The sequence below is a fragment of the Thunnus thynnus genome, chromosome 2, assembly GCF_963924715.1.
Source record: "Thunnus thynnus chromosome 2, fThuThy2.1, whole genome shotgun sequence".
NCBI lineage: Eukaryota > Metazoa > Chordata > Actinopteri > Scombriformes > Scombridae > Thunnus > Thunnus thynnus.
In genome coordinates, this window is record NC_089518.1 from 17422214 (window position 1) to 17444974 (window position 22761).

Below are 22761 nucleotides of genomic sequence, written 5' to 3' on the forward strand. Positions count from 1 at the left end.
AAAGTCAGTGCTGTATTGTTAGGCTTTTCATAATAAGTGTTATGACGTAATGAGCCATGCTGCACAATGCAGGAAATTCAGTGTGTCAAAAGAAAGTAATAGTCGAATCTCAGCATTGTCAAGGGCCATTGTTTGCTTTGGCATTTAACATGAAGTGACAAAAGGACACACAAGGCCGCTGAGTCCTATTGATTGAACCAGGGTCAAATTCCCTCACCGTGAGTTTGCACATGAGCACTTGAGGCTGCAATGACAATCAGTGTCACTGACAACAGGGCATTAATCAGAGGGGAGAGGAGAAGAGATGAGAGGACAGGACAGGAGAGGAGAGGAGAGGAAAGGAGAGGAGAGGAAAGGAAAGGAAAGGAGAGGAAAGGAAAGGAAAGGAAAGGAAAGGAAAGGAAAGGAAAGGAAAGGAAAGGAAAGGAAAGGAAAGGAAAGGAAAGGAGTAGAGAGGAGACATAAGGTCGGTGCTCATTTGCTTCATGTAAGTGCTATTATGTTGCCAGCTATTGTGTCATGGTTATTGTTATACTTTCTGTAGATGAGTGAGAGATATGGCCTCTACAGCCTCACTAGGCTGAAGACTGAGGGAAGTGATAAGAATGAAGAGCGGTAATTTCACATTTAACAGAAATTATCATCCATAGAAGAACACACATTTGTAGACAGAGCATACGGGGGAAGTCTCTAAACCAGATAGGACTCTCAGCAGACTGTTGTTTTTAATGTAGAAAGGAAGCTATTAGAGGACTTTAGAGTCTGATAACTGTTTTTCTTCCTGCCTCTCCTCCTTCAAGAGGAAATGGTTTCCAAGACTGACACTCATCTGATTTGAGTCACATTGTTTGTCACGGGCATCAAGTGATAGGAATAAGAATCCATATAAAAAGCCATTAGTTTTCTATTACTGCCAAGCTGGATGGACAGGCACTCAGCGCTCAGCCGAATCACTGTGTTTAAAGTGTCAGGTTTGCTGAAAGAAGTCTACCTCTGTGGGGGCTCCCCTGCCACTTCCCTGGGGGCTGAGTGGCTGAAATGACCATAAAACTCTGTTGAGCTAGACAGCCTGTAATTTCAGCAGCGAGTGGCGCCTCGCCGAGGTATAATGGAAAGCCCGTGGAAGCCATGAAATGTGCTGCATCCCGGTGTTGGAACACCATTGTCTGAACACTCAGGACACCTCTCTAAACTTTAAATTACTGTTTTTAAGCCATCATTGTCTGAAAGAGCTCCGCTTCTAAAAAGAAACACGGTGCTTGTTCGGTTTCTTTAATCTTCTGTGGTCTTTGCCTTTCTTACAGAAATCTGACGTTCATATTCTTTATTAACACAAAAGTAAAAGACCCTTTGCCCATTAGAACTAGAAAAATGGGAAATGTGGTTCCAAAGGTTGCTTTGTATAGGCACAATAGAATTTTTCTGTCTCCCCTTTTTAGTTATATCTTTTTATCATCTGTGAAGTGAAGTACCGTCTTTTAGTCCGAACAGGGATGGATGAGAGAGAGAGAGAGCTCTGAGTGAAGAGGACAGGTGTGGAGAGGGATACATTTGTATTTGTGTGTGCGTTTTTTTTTTTTTTGTTGTTGTATGAATTAGCATTATGTACCGTGTATCGCTATTTGAGTGTGCGTGTGCATGTGTGTGCATCCGTATCAGTCTTTGCAGCCATGGTAGAGCGAGCATACGTCCTGTTCTCTGAAGCGAGGCTTGTCACGTCGAGAGGCTCTCTGGGTGATTTGATAGGAGGGCGGATGGAGATGGAGTTGGAGTAATGAAGTGAGTCTGAGTGGGGTTTGCTGCTGGAGGCCCCAAGCCCATCACACCACACTGGCTGCATCTCTGCTATGCTGAAAGATAGAGAGAAAGAGAGAGAGAGAGAGAGAGAGAACGACAGACAGGGAGTCAGAGAGATCGTTACCTCATCACCCCTCATTCCCCCTCAGCCAAATCAGCTTGTCTCCGCTGTCTTCATTCGTAGACTTAGGATGCAGCACAACAGTAAGCACACTTGGTCTTTAACTCATAGCGACAACAAAAGGACTTTCTCTGTGATAGACTGTGTTATGGCTTCCCTGAGTTCTCTGAATGACAATGTCCCTTTTTCTGATAGCAACAGATTCAGTGTTTGCAGATAAGTATACAGGTTCAGGCTCGGTATCATTACAATGCATGTCATCTGATCCAGTTACTCCAGAACCTTATGAAAAAGCCACAAAATAATGAATAAGTGATCAAGTAGCGCCACTGTAGAACGAATAATAAGTGATACAGCTGTGATGTATATTTAAAGACAAGGCAGTATGTAAATTTCGGTGACATTAACATTCCACCTGTTTAAGCTACTGTGGCGTGCAGTGGTGTGCACCATCAGCACTTTGTCATTTTTTAAAAATAAGAATCTCTTGCTCAGTGCATGAATACAGTGCTGTCAAACTTTCTCACTGACTACAGTATAATTCAATGACTAGATAGATACTGTAGGCAATAAGTCCAAATGAATCATTAACAGTTTTGCTAATTCAGTCATGTGTGTATGTGAGAATGCATGCAAAGACGCTCATTCACATCATATTTTCTCAAGTACTGTTGTTGTCCCTTGAGAGAATATGTATTTAAAGGTGTTATATTTGTAAATGAAGTGATTATTAACACATCTGTTTTAAAACATTGGGATAATTACTTATTTGAAGGAGACCAGCACCAGGTAAAGACTACACATATTTTTCTTTTGTGATTTTTATGAGAAGTCTCCTAGATTGCTTTATGGAACAAATCAACAAACAGGATAGTGTTCTTGCAGTACAAATCAAGGATTTTTTTTTAATTTTTTTTTTACATCTTGTCTACATGGGTTATACAGTGAAATAATGAGTAAAAAATTAGCCGAGTTCCACATGTAGAGCATAAGAGAAGCACAAGATGTTAAATGTCCAGTGTGGACAGCAGCATTGGTTGAAAGCACATGGAAGCGTATCTTGTTCTGTGAGATGAATAACCCTGGTGAGATGTCCGACTCCGGGATGGACATGACATTTTGAAATTTGAAGTTTGTTGAAAATAATCCTAACCTTCCTCAGAGAAAAGAGAAAACCTCTCACTGAATAAACAAATTTTGACACCAGAAAAAAAAATGCTGTCTTAATGAAACACAAACAGTACCAACACCTCTGGCTTGACATATAGGCTGGCACTCATCTGGATAGTGAGTCAGTTCTTTATGGTAATTAAAATGTGCCACACTTAATCTGAAAATGATGTTTTAGCATCCTTTAAAAAACAGGAAAGTCACAATAACAATGACTTGAAATACCAGACAGGGAACACATGAAGTCAACTGCCCTTATAAACCTGTGCATGTGTGTGTGTGTGTGTGTGTGTGTGTGTGTGTGTGGGGGGGTATGTGTGGATGCTTGTTTGGGTTGTGCTAAGGATGAGACAATTTGCGTTACATTACAGTACCTTTGAACTTAAGGCAGTAAAAACTGGTCAGACCAGGTCAGACCGGAATGAGAGAGAAATGTGCAATGGATTGTGATTCACTTAGTGGGCAGCTGTGATGTGAACAGTACAGACAGAGCAACTTTGCACACGCTACTCCCAATAAACCCACTTAAGTGGATTAGCAATGCCACCCTGGGGGCCTGCACAGACTTAAAGCTCTTATCACAAACACACACAGAAACAAAACATACTATTTTTATCGGTTCCCTCGGTTTTTTGGAGAAAGTGAGTTCCGGAGACAGTCGTGGTGTCAAGGATATGCATGGAAGCATCGGCCAAAAGAGGTATATGACATCTTTTTCATCCTTACCCACATTCACCACTGCTGGGTTTATGTTGCATGTTGTGAAGATAGTAAATAGCTTGTTGGTACTGAGGTGTGTGAGTGAGCCCTGGTTGTTATTCAGGACACCTGTTGTAGCGCCCCAAAAACAGATGTTGCATACTTTCCCCTTTTGATGCTGGTCACAATTGGCAGCTGCTCAAGAGCAAAAATTATGCCAAAAAATTAGGCCCAGTGCTTTGAATTTGTGTGTATGTTTGTCTGTGTATATATGTGTGGGCATCTGTCGTGTACTCGGAGTTTGTGACTGAACCCTGCCTCTTTCTCTGACTGTGCTGTGCTTCATGTTTGTTGTGCAGGTCTAGGCTGGCTGATTTCATGGTAAACTGCCGGAGTTATCCACCCACAGTGAGCACCTGTCCCAACCAAGACAATCACCAAGCCTGCCTGGCCTCCTACACAAGGCTCATTGGTCAGTATGGTCAGGGTTGCGGGTGACTCTGTAATGGAGTGAGAGTGTGTTTGTGTGTGCGAGAAAAAGAGCGAAAAAAAAAAGGAGCAAAATGGTAGGAGACATACAGGAATGCACATTTATCCACAATATTTTTCTCACATTTCAGATACATGGTGAGATAAAGAGTGATGGTTAAGGGTCTAGACAGGAACAGACACTGTGACAGCAGTTTACTCTACCTTCAGTTTTATTCTAGAGGCAAGCAGGCAGAGGAGTGAGACTCGGTTTTTCCCTCCTGGCCTGATATCTCCCCTAGCACACTGGACATCAGTTCACTACTAGAAGTAATTAGAGAGAAGAGGCACAGAGAGAGTGTTTACTTAATTAAAATACTTGATGACCATCTGTTTGCTCATAGTAAATATTGCTCAAACAATGTGCGCTGACTAGTACATGCATATTTTTCAAACCCAGCCAGTGAATTGATAACAGCACCTTGGTGATGTTGCAGCGGCATCACAGTGCTCACAAAGAGTTCCAAATGCAAATTTGCATGAAAATCCTTTTTTTTTATTAGTATAGTGGTTGTTGAAGTGTCCATATTTCTGTATCAGTCAGTGCTTCCTCACCATGTGTCATAAATCGTGTAGTATGAAGTGAAAATATGCCGTGGTGCTTCCTGGATTTCTCTGAAAACTGTTACACAAAGTGCATCTAACACCCCTGACTCCAGCTAAAAGCATCGACACAGAGAGACATTTGAAAAGTAAAATGTTTTGGTACAGTAGTGTTATACTCAAACAGCGCGCACAGTTCCTAAAGCACCTACTTTGCAAAATATTCATAACATAATGGCCTCTTTACATCTAAAATAAAGCATTACAGAATACTTCACCTTTAAATAAACTCAAACAGTGCAAGCCCATTCCTATGACTAACATCTTGTTGTCCATTTTATATACTATTTGCAATAAATATAGTCCATTATTGTCCATTAGTGACCCATAACTGTTAGACCTAATGTGTGTATGTGTCTGTGTTTGTGCGTGGATGCCCTCACAGGGACCGACATGACTCCAAACTATGTCGACAGCAACTTCTCCAACTGGACCATCTCCCCGTGGTGCACCTGTAAGGGCAGTGGAAACCAGGAAGAGGAATGTCTGAAATTCCTGCAGAGCTTCACCGATAACACATGCCTAAGTGAGCATATTCTGCATGCATCTAAAATGTGTTTTGTAACTGATAGGGGTCCAACGGTCATTTAATATTGATAAGAGCACAAGTGTGTGATGCGGTAGTTACTTTTGCTGCCATGTAAGAGTAGAACGAGCCATGAACTTCGATCTAATGCAACTTTAATGGTTTCATGTCAGATTCTGTTTTTCAATGTTGTTTAGCTCTCCAGTGAGATTGCTGCGGATGTGATGTTGTTGAGGAGTGGATGATGATGGCAGGGCTAAATGTGTGGAAAAAATTAAGGGTGGGGTTGGAGATGGGGGATATAGTCTTCAGATATCTAGGTATTAAAATGAAAAAGAAAATGAACTTATTGTCATTTTTAATTTATTAATTTTATTTAAATTAAATGGAGCATAGTGATTTATGTATTTTATTTGGTAATGGAGGGACAAGGGAGGAAATAAAGCTGGAAGGATTAAATGAAAATATTTATGGATGGCTGTATGGAACTTCTTGAAGTCCTAATGAAAAGTTGTCTGGTACATAGTTTGATACAACTTATCCACGGACACTCCTTTGCCCACTGATTAAGTTGGAATTAAAGTTCTTAGTTTCCCAGGAATTTCTTATCACTTCTCATCCGTCCTTTGGGCAAGATCTGCCCAGACTTTAATACAAAAGAAACCATTTGCATGTCATTTTCACATTCAATCTTAGAGAGTTTAAGGGCTTATCCTCTACGGGATAAAATGTCATGAAAAGGAACAGATCTAGCACAAATGAAATAATAGAGGAAGCTAAAATACATATAATTTGCACATCTCATGCATAACACACAGGCTCCAGCATGACAGAGTGGTTACCTCAGACATTCTTACAATTCTTTAGAAGTAAAATACAGCAAGCTCTGTCCTTGCTATGGCGGAGTGAGCAGTGTCATCAGTGCTACAAGACACCATTGCCTTTTACATGTTCCATTGTGTGGATAATGCTTTCAGACCATTTCAATAGATTGCTGGGGTACCGTTTTAGCTGAGTGTGCAGGATGAGGGATGAGGCTGGGAGCTGAGGAGGCGTCTTGAAAAATAACACAAAATGCAGCATCTTCTCTCTGCAGTCAAGGGGAACGAGTGATAAACTTCGACACACCAGGGAGGAGAATATACACAAAATCACACTCACTATACCACATTCACTGTATGAATATATACCTACATACATACATACATACATGAACAGACAAATGATTTTCAGCTCCCTATGAACACCATCAACCCCACAGTCTCAAGCTTATCATTCCACCTTCGCTGTTTCTTTGACTGCTTCTGCAAAAAAAATATTTTTTTTACATTGATTGATAAAACCAAAGTACATTAAAAATTAAAACTATGTGTGTATGACAAATAATTTACTATTCACACTCTCCTTCACACTTGCTCCATACAAGTTCAAGCAAAGGGAGAGGAGTAGTCTTAAAATTTAGTCGATTGGGGGGAGACTAACAGAAAAAATCCCAGATAAAAGGATATTATAGTGAAGGTCCAAACATAGGTTGAACCCTGGTTCTCCTCCTTTCTTCATCTCTTTTCCTCTTATTCTTTCCTCCCTTATCTCTTACTCCATCTGTCCCTGCAGGTAGGGCAATACAGGCTATGCCCAGGGGTTAAAGGAAAACTTATCTAGAGTCATTAAAAAACTGAATTGCTATTGGCAATCACTCAGTCGAACATTTGAGTGCAGTAAAACATCCTGTATGGAGGCCCTCCAGCCAACTAGTTTGATTTATGGCTTTATTCCCCAATCTTACAGCATCTGTAGGGGGATAGCTAGCTATAGCCCACCCTGACAAACAGATGCGGAACATCGCATGTCTCAGCAGTACTTTACTAGCGCCTCACAGCTAGCATTAAAGTTGTTAGGCTTCACTGGTGAGCTCTGTTTCTTTATTTTCTGTCCTTTTGTGTGTGTGTGTGTGTATGTATGTGTGTGTGTGTGTGTGCGTGTGTGTGTGTGTGTGTGTGTGTGTGTGTGTGTGTGTGTGTGTGTGTGTGTGTGTGTGTGTGCGCAACACTGTGTAGGTGGACAGAGGATGTGACAGACAAATCTATGTAGCCATATCTGCAGTACTAAGAACTGTGTTTGTGTCCATCAGGATTATGCATGTGTGTTCCACAACCGTCCTATTTGTCCTTTGTGCGGCGGTGGGGAAATGCCATTTTCTCTTTTGTTTGTTAATGTTTTGAATTTGATCAGTCACATAAATCTATTCAAAGTCATCTCTGCATTCTGACCTTATAATGGACATGGTTTCCAAGCAATTATAAACCTTGCCTTCTCTCTGGCTGAACAAAGAGAAACAAACCTCATGTTTTAAACGGATGAGCGTTGAAAAAGGTATTCAGCCCCTATTTTACCATACCTAGTTGAAAAGCTGACTGAACAGGGATTTATCAAATTTTTGCAGAGACTCACACATGCACTTAGACACAAAATTACACATACATACAGTACATCTGCAGGCGGATGCACAAGCACTCATATGCATTCACAGTCCGCTGTCCTCTGGTTGAGCTGATTGATTTTCTACTTTTTAAAAGATTTCATCTCTCAGTGTAGTACTGCCGGCAAGCAAATTAGGGTTGATCATCTCAAGTGTGGACATTATGCTACAATTTGGTCAGTTTGCAATTTGAGAATGGCTGCTGCAACATAAAAGGGTTTTTGTAATGAGCTGAGGACATGAACCAAAGTTGTTTGTATTTGATGAATGCGTCCATTGTCTCAGCAGGATTCTCTCATAGAAGGATTGTTACTGGCTGAATTAATTGCATAAACTTGTTAGACATTCATAACGAAGGCACAGCTTAAAATATTAAACGTGGGGCAGTGCTGGTATTTTGTGACAGATTTCACAAATAAATCTCAGATTGCTGTTTTTGATTAGTTTGGTGTACAACTCTCAGGCTTACTGACAAAGCAAAAAGACTGGCTCTCCATGCTCTTTTTACTTCTTCCCCACTACTTTCCACTCCTCCTTCGTTCCCTGGGTTGCCAAAGATTGGGCAGGGGACCAAGAAGTTGACTTAGAGCTGTCTGTGTGCTAGCTGGCTTCTTGCTGGGATTGCAGTCAAAAACAAATGACTTTATATCTCTGTCCCCGCAGGAAATGCCATCCAGGCCTTTGGTTATGGGACAGACTACATGCAGAACAAAAATGTGTCTGTCCCAGGCCCTTCAGTGACGACAAACACAGGGTCGGATAGGTCAACAGGCACTTCAGAACCTCCCTTTGTCATCATTGAGAAGGTAAGATATTGCAAATGTTACATTTAAATGTAAAATATGTGTCATTACTTACTGGCTGCTTGTCAGTCAGGTTGGCCTTACCATATTATACTGTATATAGGTCACCTCACTGTGTAAAATTTAAATAGAAGTGATTCTTTTGTTGCTGCAAAAATATATCCACACATTTTCAGCAGTTTCCAGCAACTTCTTTGCATAAATGGACCTATTACATGAAGAACCACAAAAACACTCCTCCACTCTGCTTCCATGAAAGGAGGATTTCATACAGTGGCAAAATCATAAAGCTTAACACGCTACACCATTCACATTCACATCACATTCAATCTCTATGCTTGTTAAAGCAATTGGCACATCAGAACAGACGCTTTATGATAAGACAGTTTATGCTACACCCAAGATGATGACATTTGGTTGAAATATTATATTTCTCTCTCACACAATGAAATAGTGAAATAAATGTGAGGTGGGGGTTTTAATCTGGATTAGAGATTCTAAAATACTGGCCCAGGGCCTATTCTCTGCTGAATGCTGTCTGCTCTGAAGACTGCAGTCAACTAGACTGCTAGAACTGGGTTCACCGTCTAGAGCAGAAAAACATCACTCTTTGCTGTGCAGCAGGAATACATGTGTGTTTGTCTTCTAGTAGAACTGCACTTCATTTTCTGTTCAAATGAAATGTGTAAATGACAGTGTATATATGACAATGTGTATATTGTCTGCCAAAGACTCCCTCTCTCTCTCTCGAACAGGACAGAAATATTTCACTTTGCATTTGGGGCAGAGGAGAGGTTTTTCATTCTTTCTTTTCTTTTTCTATCTAGGTGTTGACTTTGATTAGTTTTCACAATGAAATATTTTATATGTGCAGTTGAGCCTTCTAGTATGAGACTAATGATGTTTTTCACCTTTGCAGTATCCAGTTACCAAGCTTGGCTGAAATAGACATTGTAGTATAAAACTGTACTTTGTAAAACCTTCTACTGCTGCTGCTGATGTTATTGTTAATGTCATTTTTCAGTGACTATTACAGATATACACGAAATCCAAGCCGTGTGCAATGTTTATGAATGTAAATTTGCGTGCTGAATGAACGACTCCCATTAAGACATCTATTTTGAGTAATTCTAGAGGCTTTCACATTGCACCCAAGTCATGCAGTATTGTCCTTTACGCAGAAACCCTCATTGTTGTGAAGACAGCAAATTAAAACCTTAAAAATGTTGCAAAGAGGAGAATTAATGAACAAGCACCACTGATAACAATAACAGTGTTTATGTATGGGAAAGGTGTTAAAGAGAGAGAGGATGGTCGGGAGGGAGTGGATGGTGGAATTGCTTTCTCCAAAGGTCCTGTGTGTGTATGTCAGTATTGATGCACTGCTCTGTGCCTGTCTCACTGCAGCGTAGTGTTTAATTTATTGTAAAAATGGTAATTAGGAAACAATAAGACGTGTGATTACTCAAGCAGGAAGTTTATAATTAGAGAGGGAGCTGGTAGGGACATTTTGGGCGGCCCTGCATTCTCAGACAACTATGCCTGGCAATTAAAACTTGTCAAACTTCCATGGCAGATAAATTGGGGGAGTGTTGTTATGGTATGAGTTGTCTTGGCAGAAGACTGACTGTCCAAGGCTGTAAATCTCACAGTGGCCAGCATGGACTCCTTGGGAGCACACACACACACACACACGTATACAAATAGTCTGGGTAACAGAATATATTAGGTTTGTGATGGATGGATGGACAGAAGGTGACCATGACATCAAATGATAACCTATAACATGAAGAACAGTTAGCGAAAAGTGACTATTGAGGAGAAACTGCTGTCTGTGACTAAGCCTGTTCATGTCAGTCATAGTGCACACTTATAAGCTAATTTAGATTCATAATTATTTAAAATGTCGCTACCAGTGGTTGTGGGCTTTATCCCATGCTCCGTGAGTAAACATGTGGGCTGAAGCTTGGTCCTTTGAGTATTGTAAGTCAGAGGAGTAGCCATCACAAGCCCTGCTTTGTTTGTATACAGAGAAAAACAATTGTTTTCCCATATACTAATGTGTTTCTGTGGAGTTTGATGAAGGAAATTGTAGATGTCTCTGCCATATTCCCGGGGTCGGCATGAGTCTCTCAGATAAGATGGATTTTGTGTGTCTTATAATTGTAATCCTGATTTGAATTTTAATACCCTAACTTAACAGATTCTTTAAATAAGAATTGTTTAAATTGAACAGCCCATTTTTATTGCATTTGACGTTTCATTTACACTGCAATATAAACCAACTAGTGCATGCAAAAAGTCCCTCCTCCACCCCTCCAGTGGCTGAGAAGTTGGTGTTGCCTGTGTTCCCATGTAGCACTGTCATGTGTTGATTTTCAGCTCAATTGAATGGAATTGATCGTGGACAGAAACTGTGTAACTCAGGGTTACTCAATAACTAGCCTTGGGAAATGCAGCCCTATTGCACTGTAAATCTGATAATGTGCTGATCAAAAGTGAAAACAGTCCCTATCTACATGTGTAGTTACCTATTCAATGACAAGTGGGATGCTTATCAACTGTTTTAATAAACACTTGTGTGGACGTCTGTGCATGAAAAGCACGAGTCAACAAATGCAATTTTTGACATTGTCTGTATTCCGTCACGGTGTATGCATATGTATGAGTGTGTTTGTGCTTTTAGCCATGTGTTTACGTGTGTGTGTATGTGTGTGTGTTTGTGTGTGTGTTTGTACCTTCTCAAAAGCCTGAGTCTATGTGTGGATATTGGCTGCAGCCAGAGATCTGGACTCATGTCAACAGGCTGCTGCCACACATCACTGCCCTTGCTAATTAATTGGCTTTTAGTCGCGGATGTGTTTGGTGCATTGTCAAGCTACCCGTAGCTTTTTTCCCCTTTTTTTGGCAAGTGTCATTTAACCATTTCTTTATGGAGTGACTCTGTAAGTCTTTTGGATACCCCTCCTTTCTCCCTCTCACTCTCCGTTCCTCCTTCTCTCCCTTTCCAGGAAAAGAAAAATACCTTACCTGTTAATATAATTCCACACTATTTCCTTGTTTCATTACTTATTTTCTTGTTTATGTGTTGCCTTGTTCTGTTGGAAGATGAGGTGCTGGTAGATAACATCTGAGTAGATGCTTTTTTTTTCTATGTACAGGGAAATGGGCCGAAGTGCAATCTCTGCAAAGGTTACATTGGTGAAGATGAGTTGAGGGGATGGTGGAGGAGGAGGAGAAGAAAATGTTTCATGTTCCTTATGATGTGCTGCTGTATTGCTGTGCTGGACTGAAAATGATGCCTCCGCAAATTGAGCGAGACTACTTTGACTTGGAGGCAAATGGTTATGCTTTGTGTTACGGGAATCCAAGAAAATTGAAAAAGTATTCAAAATGCTAACAATTTTATGGAAAAGCACATAATAAGGCCATTGTAGTGTGGATGTAACAGTGGAACTCTGGAGGCCATACAGTTTAATATCTGGACTGATGTGTTCCTGCTGCTCTCTGCCATAATGTGAACATTGTAGTAAACTACATTTTGTCTCAGTTTGCACACTGTACAAAACTTGATTTCTCTTGCACATAGAAATAAACATTGTAATGTTTTGATTCATATTGTGCAAAGTCAAACTGCATACGAGGGGTCTTGTAACTGTGTTGTTTGGCCTCTGCTTGCTGTAATTTATGCCTTATGAAATATTGAAAGAAATTCACAGCCGCTGCTGGCTTCAGTAGTATGTGTTTGGCTTGGTAGCATGTTTTTCTTGTAAATAAAGTCTGTAATGATAGCTTTAAAAACTGTTTAGAGACTTGCTGGCACAACCTAAAAGACTTTAAGAAAAAAGAGGAAGTCCTCACAAGAAGCTTTCCTTTGTTGCCAACTTGTTTAAGAAGCGGAGAACATACTAAGCAGCAGGGGCTTGAAATATACTTCACATATCAAAACATTTGGTGGATCAAACACTTAAATGTTTGTGCCAAAGTGGGTCTGCCATGGATACATGTAATTTCTCTCTCTTGCTCTGACTTTCTGACTCATGTTCTCTCTTCTTCTCCTCAGCTCTGACCCTGTCCTGTCTCACCTCCCTCCTGTCTCCTCCTCCCCCTCTGCCTCATCAAATGCCAGAACAGGAGAGAAGCACAAGTGTCTGAGTCATGTCTAACCTTTACACATCTCTCTCCCTCTGTGTGTCCCTCTATCTGCCCAGTATCCTGAACCAAGAGACGGTGGCTCAAACAAACCCCGGGGCCTGCCAGAGGATCACTCTGCCTGTCTGTGTGCCAACGTCTGGGCTCTGCTTCCCGGCCTGGCTTTGGCTCTGGTCCTGGCTCAGCATGCCTTATAGAAGCGCCAGGAGGAGAAAAAAGAGGTCATCCACCCACAAGCTGATCCCAAAAGCAGAAGGTGTTATTTCTGAGACTGATATTAAGAAGGCTGAATCTCTGGGCAGTTGACATAAATGGCATTTATGAAAGAGGAAAAACAAAAGGAGGAAAGAGGCGGAAAATATTTAAATGTTACAACTGTGAATTTGTTGTTCATTTAATGTAATTTTAGGGCGGATCACAACTGTGATGGAGCACATGGCTTTAAAAAAGACCCTTGTTGTGAGACGCCATGAAGGCCATTCTCTGGGAATGATTCTCCCTCTGACTGAGACACAAAAAACCTGGAGGACTGAAGCTGATCATGTCAAAGAATTCTATACTTTTCTCACCAAAAGGAGGGAGAGAGGGGAATAAACAACATTAGTAAAAGAAGACAGGATTGACGGAAAAGAAATTGTTTCAGGGGGGAAAGGAATGAGTGAGAGGTAAATGGGGTAGAGAGCGAAAAGAGAAAGAGAGAGAGAGAGAGACATATTTCTGATATCAGTCACACGTTTTTTTTTTTGGTCTTGAATTGATTCTTGACTTAATCTTCTCTTGGATGAAGAGACCACAAATTTAGGGGCGGGGATGGTGGGTGATTACATTCTGTCTCTTCAACACTAGTGTAAACTCTAAACTGTAAAGCCTACTCAGTGTTCTAAGTGTTGGTATAGTATTCGTGACCATAATCAATCTACCGTACAGCTCTTTCATTTGGGTGCTACAGTATACTTTTTCAGCAGACGGCGAAATGAACTACGGCGATGTTGCCAGTTAATGGTTCTTTGGTCATTTGAGATGTTGTTGTTGATGACTGTGGGTGTGCGCCATACGTCCACCTGCACATGTGTATATTTCTGTCTCTATGTATATAAACATCATTTTTCTTTCATTCAACCTAATGATATCTACAGTACCTTAAATGGACATGACTCCATGCTATGATGATCTCTGTATTGAGTATGAAAAAGATTTGGTACTAATGGAAGGCCTTCATTATCTGCGTTTATATTTGTCTATAAAGGTTTGATGACAAAGAATGTATACAGGGATGAGATTAAACAAGCTCTAGCTGCTTGGAAAGCCATAACCTGTGTGTGAGTATCATACTGTGTTCACTGTGTGTGTCGACAATTATTACAGTGTGTGTGCGTCTGTGTTTACATCCAAGAGAAATGGAGCTTATAAGGAGCGGCTGAAATTGCCAATGTGGGGGTTCGTTCGGCCCCCTCAGAGAGCAGAGGTTATGATGCATAGTGTAATTAACTGCAGGGTTTTTGGAAGTAAGGGCAGGCAGCAGTTTTTTAAAGTGCTTGTGACCCAGCCAGGACATGTTTCAACTCCACTGTTTCTCATTTTATAGAATATATTAAAGGTCCCATATTTTAGGAATTCAAACATTTCCTTAATGCACACACATACAGTACTGTATATGAACATATCTATTAACTGAAAAAGATCTGAACCTTTCCTTTCAGAAATCAATTTTTGTTCAAAGTTTATTAAAATTGCCTTCCAAATAATGTAATTTAATATGACGTTATGGAAAATATGCTTATTCACTTTCTTGCAAAGAGTTAGAAGAGAGGATAGATTCCAATCCTGTCTTCTCAAATTTACGTTCATATACTACTAAATTGCAACAGCAAATATGTTTTGCTAAAAACGTAATGCTGGCTGAATGACATAGTAGTTCTTTTTTTCCCACCAAAATATCCAATCTTGCGGTACAGTATCCGCAAGCACAAAACAGCATCATCAAACTTTCTGTGCTTATGTTTAGGCACTGGCAGCACTTGGTTAAGGTGAGAGAAAGGTCTTGGTTTAATACAGAAAAAGCTCTGCAAGGAATTGAAGCATAACACATTTATTAATATTTCAACAAAATAACAGTCTTACATTAACCTTGACCAAAATGCTTTTGTTGCCTAAACCTGACCACATGTGGGACTCAAACCCTGGTCTCTGGTGTCAGAGTCCTGCATCTTATACACTCTCCATCCAGCCTGACTGCCCCCTCTGACTTCAGAGCAATATATAAATGTAGCACTTCATTCATTAAAAAAAAACATTGCCTGTGAACATAATCCAGGCATCGATTACATTTGCTAATGCGATGTAATTGGGAAGACAATTTAGTGTAAATGTAATTTCTAGGAGACAAGGTTGCTGTATGCTAAATATGAAGCAACCGCCAGCAGCTGGTTAGCTTAGCTTAGTAGTAAGACTGGAATCGGCTAGCCTGGCTTTGTCCTAAGGTAACAAAATCCACCTACCAGCACCTCTAAAGCTCACTAAAACCAAAAATGAAAAAAACAAAATGTAGAAATGACAATCTTGGGCTATACAGAGGCAGTTTCATACTGACATTTGGATAAATTGAGTCTTGATACAAAACTCAAAGGCCTATATCTGTAAGAGATTGGGGACAAAACAAAGTCCTTCCTTTTCTTATTCCAAACCTCAGCTGAAGCTAATATCAGGAGAAACTTCAGCAGTCTTTGGTTGCTGAATCAATTGGGTATCTTCAGAAATTATTCCCTCTTTTTTGGAACTTGCCTTCGACCGCAGCTCAGCACATAAATGCAGTCAAGGGAAACACAGAAAAGGGAATTTCATAATCAAAAGACTAACATTGGAGGGTACTCACTTGATTTTTGCACAGAACAAGGACTGTGGGTTTTGTCTGCCATCTTTGAGTAGTATTAGGAAGGGATCTCTTCATGGCCAGTGTGGAAAACAGGAATGATTACAACAACCAATAACTTTTTCAACTTTTGAAAATAGGTTGTAAAATAGACTTGTATCATTGGAGCTGGAAAGTATTAAGACTAATTTGAACTATAGGATCTGGTTACTTCAGCAAATCAGTGTATCTACTGAATTGAGAAAACTTTGCAGTCATTCAGTGTAAAATGTAATAATGTAACAATATTTATTTGCAAAATTTGATGAAGAGCCATACATTTTCAACATTGCAATCAATATCGGTCAGAATAATTTATGACCATGAATTGACAATATATTGCTATATTCATTCACTAATATTCTTAGTATACAAATATACACTAAAAATATTATTTTACCCATGATGCATTGCTTTTCTCTTCAAAATATAAACTCTCTGACATGTAAAGAATATCCAAACTTTCATTGGCATTTTTGCAAATGAAAGATGTATTTTTGTATGTTTATGCTTACATCATTTTTTCCCCTTCCTTGCAGTGAAATCATGTTGACTGTCACCACACAATCAGTATTTCCACCTAAATGTTTATATATTCAGGCGACACATCAAGTATAGTGTTGTGCCACATAAATGCATGCTACTCAGTCAAACAGCGTTATGTTACTTGCAGATTCAGAAAAAGGTTTACTATCTGTCACTGGCACAGATGTAAAGTTAAACTCTGCTCAATATGTTTTCGTTAACTGTGGTTTCAGCCTATACAGTGTGGTCACGTCTGGTAGAAATTACAATGATTTTCCTAAACTGGTGAGGTTACTGCTCTGTGCTTCTGAGAATCTAAAATGTCAAACACTTCAAAGTAATACTTATGATTTTTAAGCATGAGTTCCACATTCAACACATCTGAAAAAAGACACTGTGTTTGATGTTTTGGCTCGCTCTTGTTAACGTTTTGGATGTCAAAAGATATGGTGAAGGTACGCTGTAAAAAAAAAAAAAAGAAAAAAAAAAGAAAGGACAGACATTTCCATTTTAGGCATTTTTCACCAGTCTCCTAACAAATAATCACACATTTGTAACATCAATCACGGCTTCAAACTGCCAAAGTCTTTGAAAAGATAATGTAACCAAACACATTAGTAATTTGCGTGTGCTGTCAGAAGTAATTCTACAACCCGCATGCATCTCAAGCATCTCTTTCCTTTTTTATCAGATATTGTTCCAGGCAATGCTGCATTCCTTTTGAATTATAATGTACCTCTGTAAAAGTTTACACGCTCCTCTACATTACTCTTACGATATAGAATATGTGATTTAGAGATATGGCTGTCTAAGTAAAAAAAAAAAAGGAAAATACTGTAGGCATGAGGTGGCAAAACAGTTAGATTTAAACAAATCTAAAACATATCTAAAACATCAACAGTAAAAGTCAGGCTCGGTGTTTGAGAATCAAAGAGCAAGAGCTTCTTATCTTACATCAACATTTAACAATTTCACTGGGAGAAATCCATCAAGGATGAATCAGAGCTGCCAATTCACCAGCAGGAACAGCCACAGTAGTCCATAATGCGTTACAGCCATAATGTAGTGCAGACCCCATTACAGACACAGCCTGATGCTCAAGATTTTTCCTTTAACATACATATCTGAGCATATACCATAGTGAGATGTGTATGGCCAGTTTGACACCTGGGCCCTTCTTTACCTGCAGTCGCTTACAACTCTATGTATTTTACATCATGCCTGAATAATTGAGAGCTCATGAGTCTGCAGCAGGATTATTACTGGGAGAAGGCAAAATGCAAACAGACTGCAGCATTTGTACCTGGATGATAACAGGAATCTGGTGATGTTTCTGGGTTATGTACTGTGAGAAGTCAAAGACTGACACGTCATGTTCAACCTTTCTGACAACATAAAATGCTTTTTTGGCTTTCACCCTTTGAGTGGAACCAAAAAGAGTTCTCCTGCAGTTAGTCACACCTCCACAGTGTGCCGTAAATGTAAATGACTGCATTTATCTGTTAGCAGTATATTCTGTTATGTAAATACAACATGAAAGTGAACTTCTGCCCTGCTGTGTATATTTTACAGTCTGCTCAATCAGATAATTTACAGCCGAAAGCTCTCTGGGCTTCCTGTTTACGCAGCTGTCCCCAGAACAATGCTGTCTACACCTCCACGACTATTAATCAAACTTTGATTTGGTCAGTTTGTTGCTTACTTTTCAGAAAAATTGATGACGCACTGTGAGTGATTCAGCCTCCCATAAAGGCGATCAAAACTGGCAGATAAATTAAGGGTTTTGACATGTTGAAAATGCTAATAAACTGATCAAAATTCAAAACTCCCCTCTTTTCATTTTCCCCTCCCAGGAGTGGGTCTGAGTTTGGGGTTGAAAAGACAACAGATCAGCAGTTCTTACACAGCTTAAGAGAATGTATATGCAGGAGACCTACACAGCACACAGCACAATTTAGAAATGTATCAGAGATTTTATGGCAGATACTGTCGGTGCAGGAGCACAGCGGTGGGACAGCTTGAAAAGAGACAGAATAAAGTGCTTTTATGGGGGAAAAAAGTGAACTGTGGCAGCCGGGTTTGAATGTTTGATGTAAAGCCAAAACGATACGGTTATCTGTCTGCATGAGCATAATTTAAGCTATTGAGACAGAAATGCGTAGGACATGTGTCTGTGTGTAGAACAAAGTGCAGCTGCACAACTTTAAAGCACAAACCAGTTGCACAGTTGTGGCGGCTCCTTTTGTCCCTGTGTCCTTGCATTCCTGTGTTTAAACACAGAGTGTTCACGCTTGTCTCTGTGTGAATACATGTGTACACAAGGCGGTATGTGTGTGTGTGTGTGGATATGATTGGGAAGGAGTGAAAAAATCTTGAAACAGGGAATTTGCTAGGAGAGCAATTTTCTTTTTTTTCTCAAAAGGAATCCTTGTGGAGTCCAGTTTGTTTCTTCTCTTTACAGACGGGCAGAAGAGGAGAAGCGGAGGAGGCAGGTAGCGGAGGGGTTTTGGGGGCACGGGAATAAGAAAGCGGCAGGTAGCTGTACATTTCACAGTTGATTAATGACTCAGTAGGATGATGTCTCTTATCAACACTCTGCACATGGCGGTGAGAGAAGAAAGGTTTACTGGGGCTAGGAATGCTCCAATCACAGACGGCTCCTGTTGCCGTCCCATCATTCTATTCTGTGCTCACCCACCTGTTTTTGTGGGGTTCTCCTCTTCTTCTTCCTCTTCTTCTTCTTCTTCTTCTTCTTCTTCTCTAGCAGTTTGCAGCTGACGCAATTGGACCCTTTACCCTGTGTTCGGTAAGGTGCCAATGAGTTTTGTCTGAGAAATATGTGATACATCTGCTGCTGTGGAGTTCACGGTGTGTATCATGGTCTTTGTTTGGAGATTACCACAGGAACTGATGTAAAAGCTTGTAATGAGCTGTTAATGGGCCTTATGTCATCATTCAGGAGAAAAATGTAGTAGGCTGCCTGCTAAAAGCTAAAAAAGATCCCCCAGTAAAATATTTAGTAATAGATACAGATGTGCTTGAAAATATATCACTTTCACGGATGACAGAACGGGATGTTTGATATAAACTGCCGTTTATCAAGTTTGATACACAGCCTGGATGTGTTGATTCTTGATAAATATGTATGGCATGCACTAATGGCTCTCTAAACCGCTGAGATATGGGCTCAGAATGATAGTTCTTTCGATGCCTGCATGGGCAGAAAAATTCTAGCCACAGCATGTATCCTCAGCAATGTACAGTAATGCGCTGTGAATATAATAACATAAATCGCAAGACAGAAAATGAGAAAAGAAAGAGCAGCAAACAAACTCAAAGTGATGGAAGGCTCACATTGTTGCGTGTAGTATATATCCTTGTGAGATTAACTATTACTTTAATGCAAGCGAACAATGTTCAGATGTTTCTGTCACCAACAGTACACCAAATTATTTTCTTTGTGCTTTCATTTGTTCCACTAAAGGTGTTAATATTTTACTGTAATGTGAGAAACGCACTCTGGTAGATCGATTTGCTGTGCAATATTAAAGGCAGTTGTAGGGAATTAAAGTCATTAGAATAAGACAAATGCAACACTGGTGAGTCTCTGGGCGGACTGCTAACCTAAGGCTGTTAGGAGGATTTTTTTTTTTTTGCCTTACTTGGAGAGATCAGAGAAGACAAAAGACAGTGAAAGCAGAAACTACCACTTTCTTTTCTCTAGAGTTGTCATATTGTTTATTAACTGTAGGGGAAGGAATAATAATACCTCACTGTTAAAACTAAATAGGGCAAGTGTTCATCATGCAACATGTGATGCTCTTCTCACACTCAGTTTGTGATTCTAGCCGACATTACAGGTGTATTTAAATTTAAAATATTGCTCATTAGAAGTCTCACAATGCATTTTGGAATCTCAGCACGTGCTTCCTTTAAATGTGTTTTTCAAACACACATTAAACAAAACAAAGGTTGGCCCAAGCAGTACCCGAGGGGTCGCGGTTCCAGATGGCAGCAAGAGGTAATTGAAAAATATGAACTTCAATACCCCGCATCCCTGCAACCCAAGCGGTGGCTGAACACAAATATTTCTGCCTCTCCAGTGGATTTCCTGCATGATAAGACAAATTTGATCAATAGAAATGACACATTTATGGTGTAACCATTTCAGAGTTTTTTTTTTAAAACATGCCTGAAAACCTTTTATATATTGGATTATGTAGCTATATGTCTAATCTACACTTGTGATTCAGATGTCCATGTCATTCCTGAGGAACGATTTAATCTGAGTCTGATAAGTGGTCATTCATGATATAAGAAGATATTATGGTATAATGTAAAGTACCTTTTCACTCTGTGAAATCCGGATTTGAGGGTCAAATCTTTTCAAATTTCAAATGTCATTGTGAGTGAGCTTCAGCAAAATTCTGTTACAAAATCACTCAATGATCTGTTCATGTTTTGCCCATGCGTGTTTCAGGAGTGAGGCATAGCAAAACTCTACATATATGTCATTGGAAGAGAGTCAATCAGGGCTGTATGTCCTTTTACATTGACACACAGGAAAGAAGAACACATGCTTTTAGATTTCTTTTAAAGGACAAATGAAAGTTTGTCAATGTTGTTCTATTTTTAATTAATTGTTAAACAGTCTTTATAGTTGCTACTGTACAAAAAAAACAGTGTTACTTATGACACGCTGTTAGACAAGTGAAAATTGTTCCACTGAAGAGGAGAGAAACACCGAGACAGAGAGGGAGACTGTAATTGGAAATCAAAACAAGGGCCATATTTTTTTTAAGCAAACATCTTGGTTGTCTGGCGAGGAGCGTGGACAGCAGTATTGAACCAGACCACTTGAGATGTAATTCCTTGCTCCGTTGAAGAAAGACTGGACATTTCTATTGTCAAGGAAAAAAAAAAAGTGAAAGTGAAAGAAAGAGAGGGGGACAGATAGAGTGAAAGAGAGGCATCAGCGGGAACAAAGAGGCGTTGGAGAGAATGCGGGAAGGAGGGAGAAGAGGACTCAAGCTAGTGGAACTGTGAAACAATCCGATATGGATTCTGCCATGGCTGTACGACTTTGACTGTGTCATGCTCACCCCTCTGCCTCTCACATGTAGGGTGGTTATTGATGGAGCCGTCATATCCAGGCTGAACATCTGTGATGAAATTCTACTCCTCTTATTGGATTTGGTGATGGGATCTCTGTCTCTCACACAGCTGTAGTCTGGCCTTTATTGCACAGCCACAGTCATCCTGTGGAGGGCACATACTGTATATACACAACACTGTATGGAGTCCTGCGCTTAGGGATTATGTTGCCGCTCACCACTGCAGCTGTCATTTACCCTCCTTGGATTGGTTTGTCAACAGTGCATTTTTACTGTATTTTAATACTGCTTTTCACTCTCAGAAGAATGTCAGCAATTAAATCAGGAGCTAAATGTTGCTTGTGCTCTCTGAAAACATATTTTTTTGCAAAGGGAGAAAGGCAGAAAGCAAACATAATGTACACAACCCCCTAAAGAAAAAGATTGGAAAACTAGAACCAAAGTTAGTATCAGTGCTGGCTGCAGGCAGCATGCAACAATATTGATGGGAAGTGGCATTAGTGGGAGAGTGGGGAAGTAGCCTGTATATGAAAAGAATACAATAGAATACAATAGAAGTAGTGGTGTAATGCAATAATTTATTGTTAATTTACTAGGATGGCATCTGAATATTACATTGGACTCAGGTCCATGAGGAGCCACGTGGCCCAAGGGAGGAGCTCTCATCCAAATTTCCAACAAGAAGAAAAAAAACGAAAGGCAAGAGAGCGAGAAAGAGGGACAGCACAAACAGAGCGAGGAGACAGAGTATAAAATTCACATGACAGGTCTGGTTATCTTGAATGCAAATGCCGGCTGTGTGTTTGCTGGAATGACACATCGGTTCTTTTATTGATAAATTGAGGGCCGCTATGCTATAATGCTACCAATATACTTTGCAGGGGCCCGGGTAAAGGACCCACTCTAAAGGCATAGATGATGACAGACTGTTTAGACTGCCTCTCATTACTCTTGCACCTCCTGGCCCAGCGCGTTTACATGTTTATGACGTACACATAGTGAAAGATTCATTATTCCTGCTGCCGGTGGTGATTTAAAATGGTATGGGTGGATTTTTGGATTACGGGAGCTCTCAAAAAAAAAAAAAAATAAGCCTCCATTTTTCTCAGTACTGAAATATTTGAATTTAGAGCAGCAGATGACCCATCAAGACACCACCCGCAGATAAAACAAAACCCAGCAATACACCGATGATTTCTGTGGGTTACACTTGGCTTTTGCAGTCTGCTTTTTCAGCTTTTGATTACATGATTACAGTATTTCCTGGTGTGTGGGAGGAAGGAATTGTTAGACAGCAACTCTATTTCAATTACATTTTCTACACTCCTTCGATGAT

At 40.1% G+C, this 22761-nt stretch overlaps 1 protein-coding gene across 1 annotated transcript in view; it reads left to right on the forward strand.

The window, feature by feature from the left end:
- LOC137195107 (GDNF family receptor alpha-2-like) overlaps positions 1-13840 on the forward strand; it is a 46559-nt gene extending 32719 nt beyond the window's left edge. The window contains exons 5-8 of the mRNA XM_067607180.1: positions 4147-4259; positions 5304-5444; positions 8587-8729; positions 12938-13840. Of these exons, the coding sequence (XP_067463281.1) occupies positions 4147-4259; positions 5304-5444; positions 8587-8729; positions 12938-13075 (535 nt within the window). The 3' untranslated portion in view covers positions 13076-13840. The remainder of the gene's footprint in view (positions 1-4146; positions 4260-5303; positions 5445-8586; positions 8730-12937) is intronic.
- The last annotated feature ends 8921 nt before the right edge of the window (positions 13841-22761 follow it).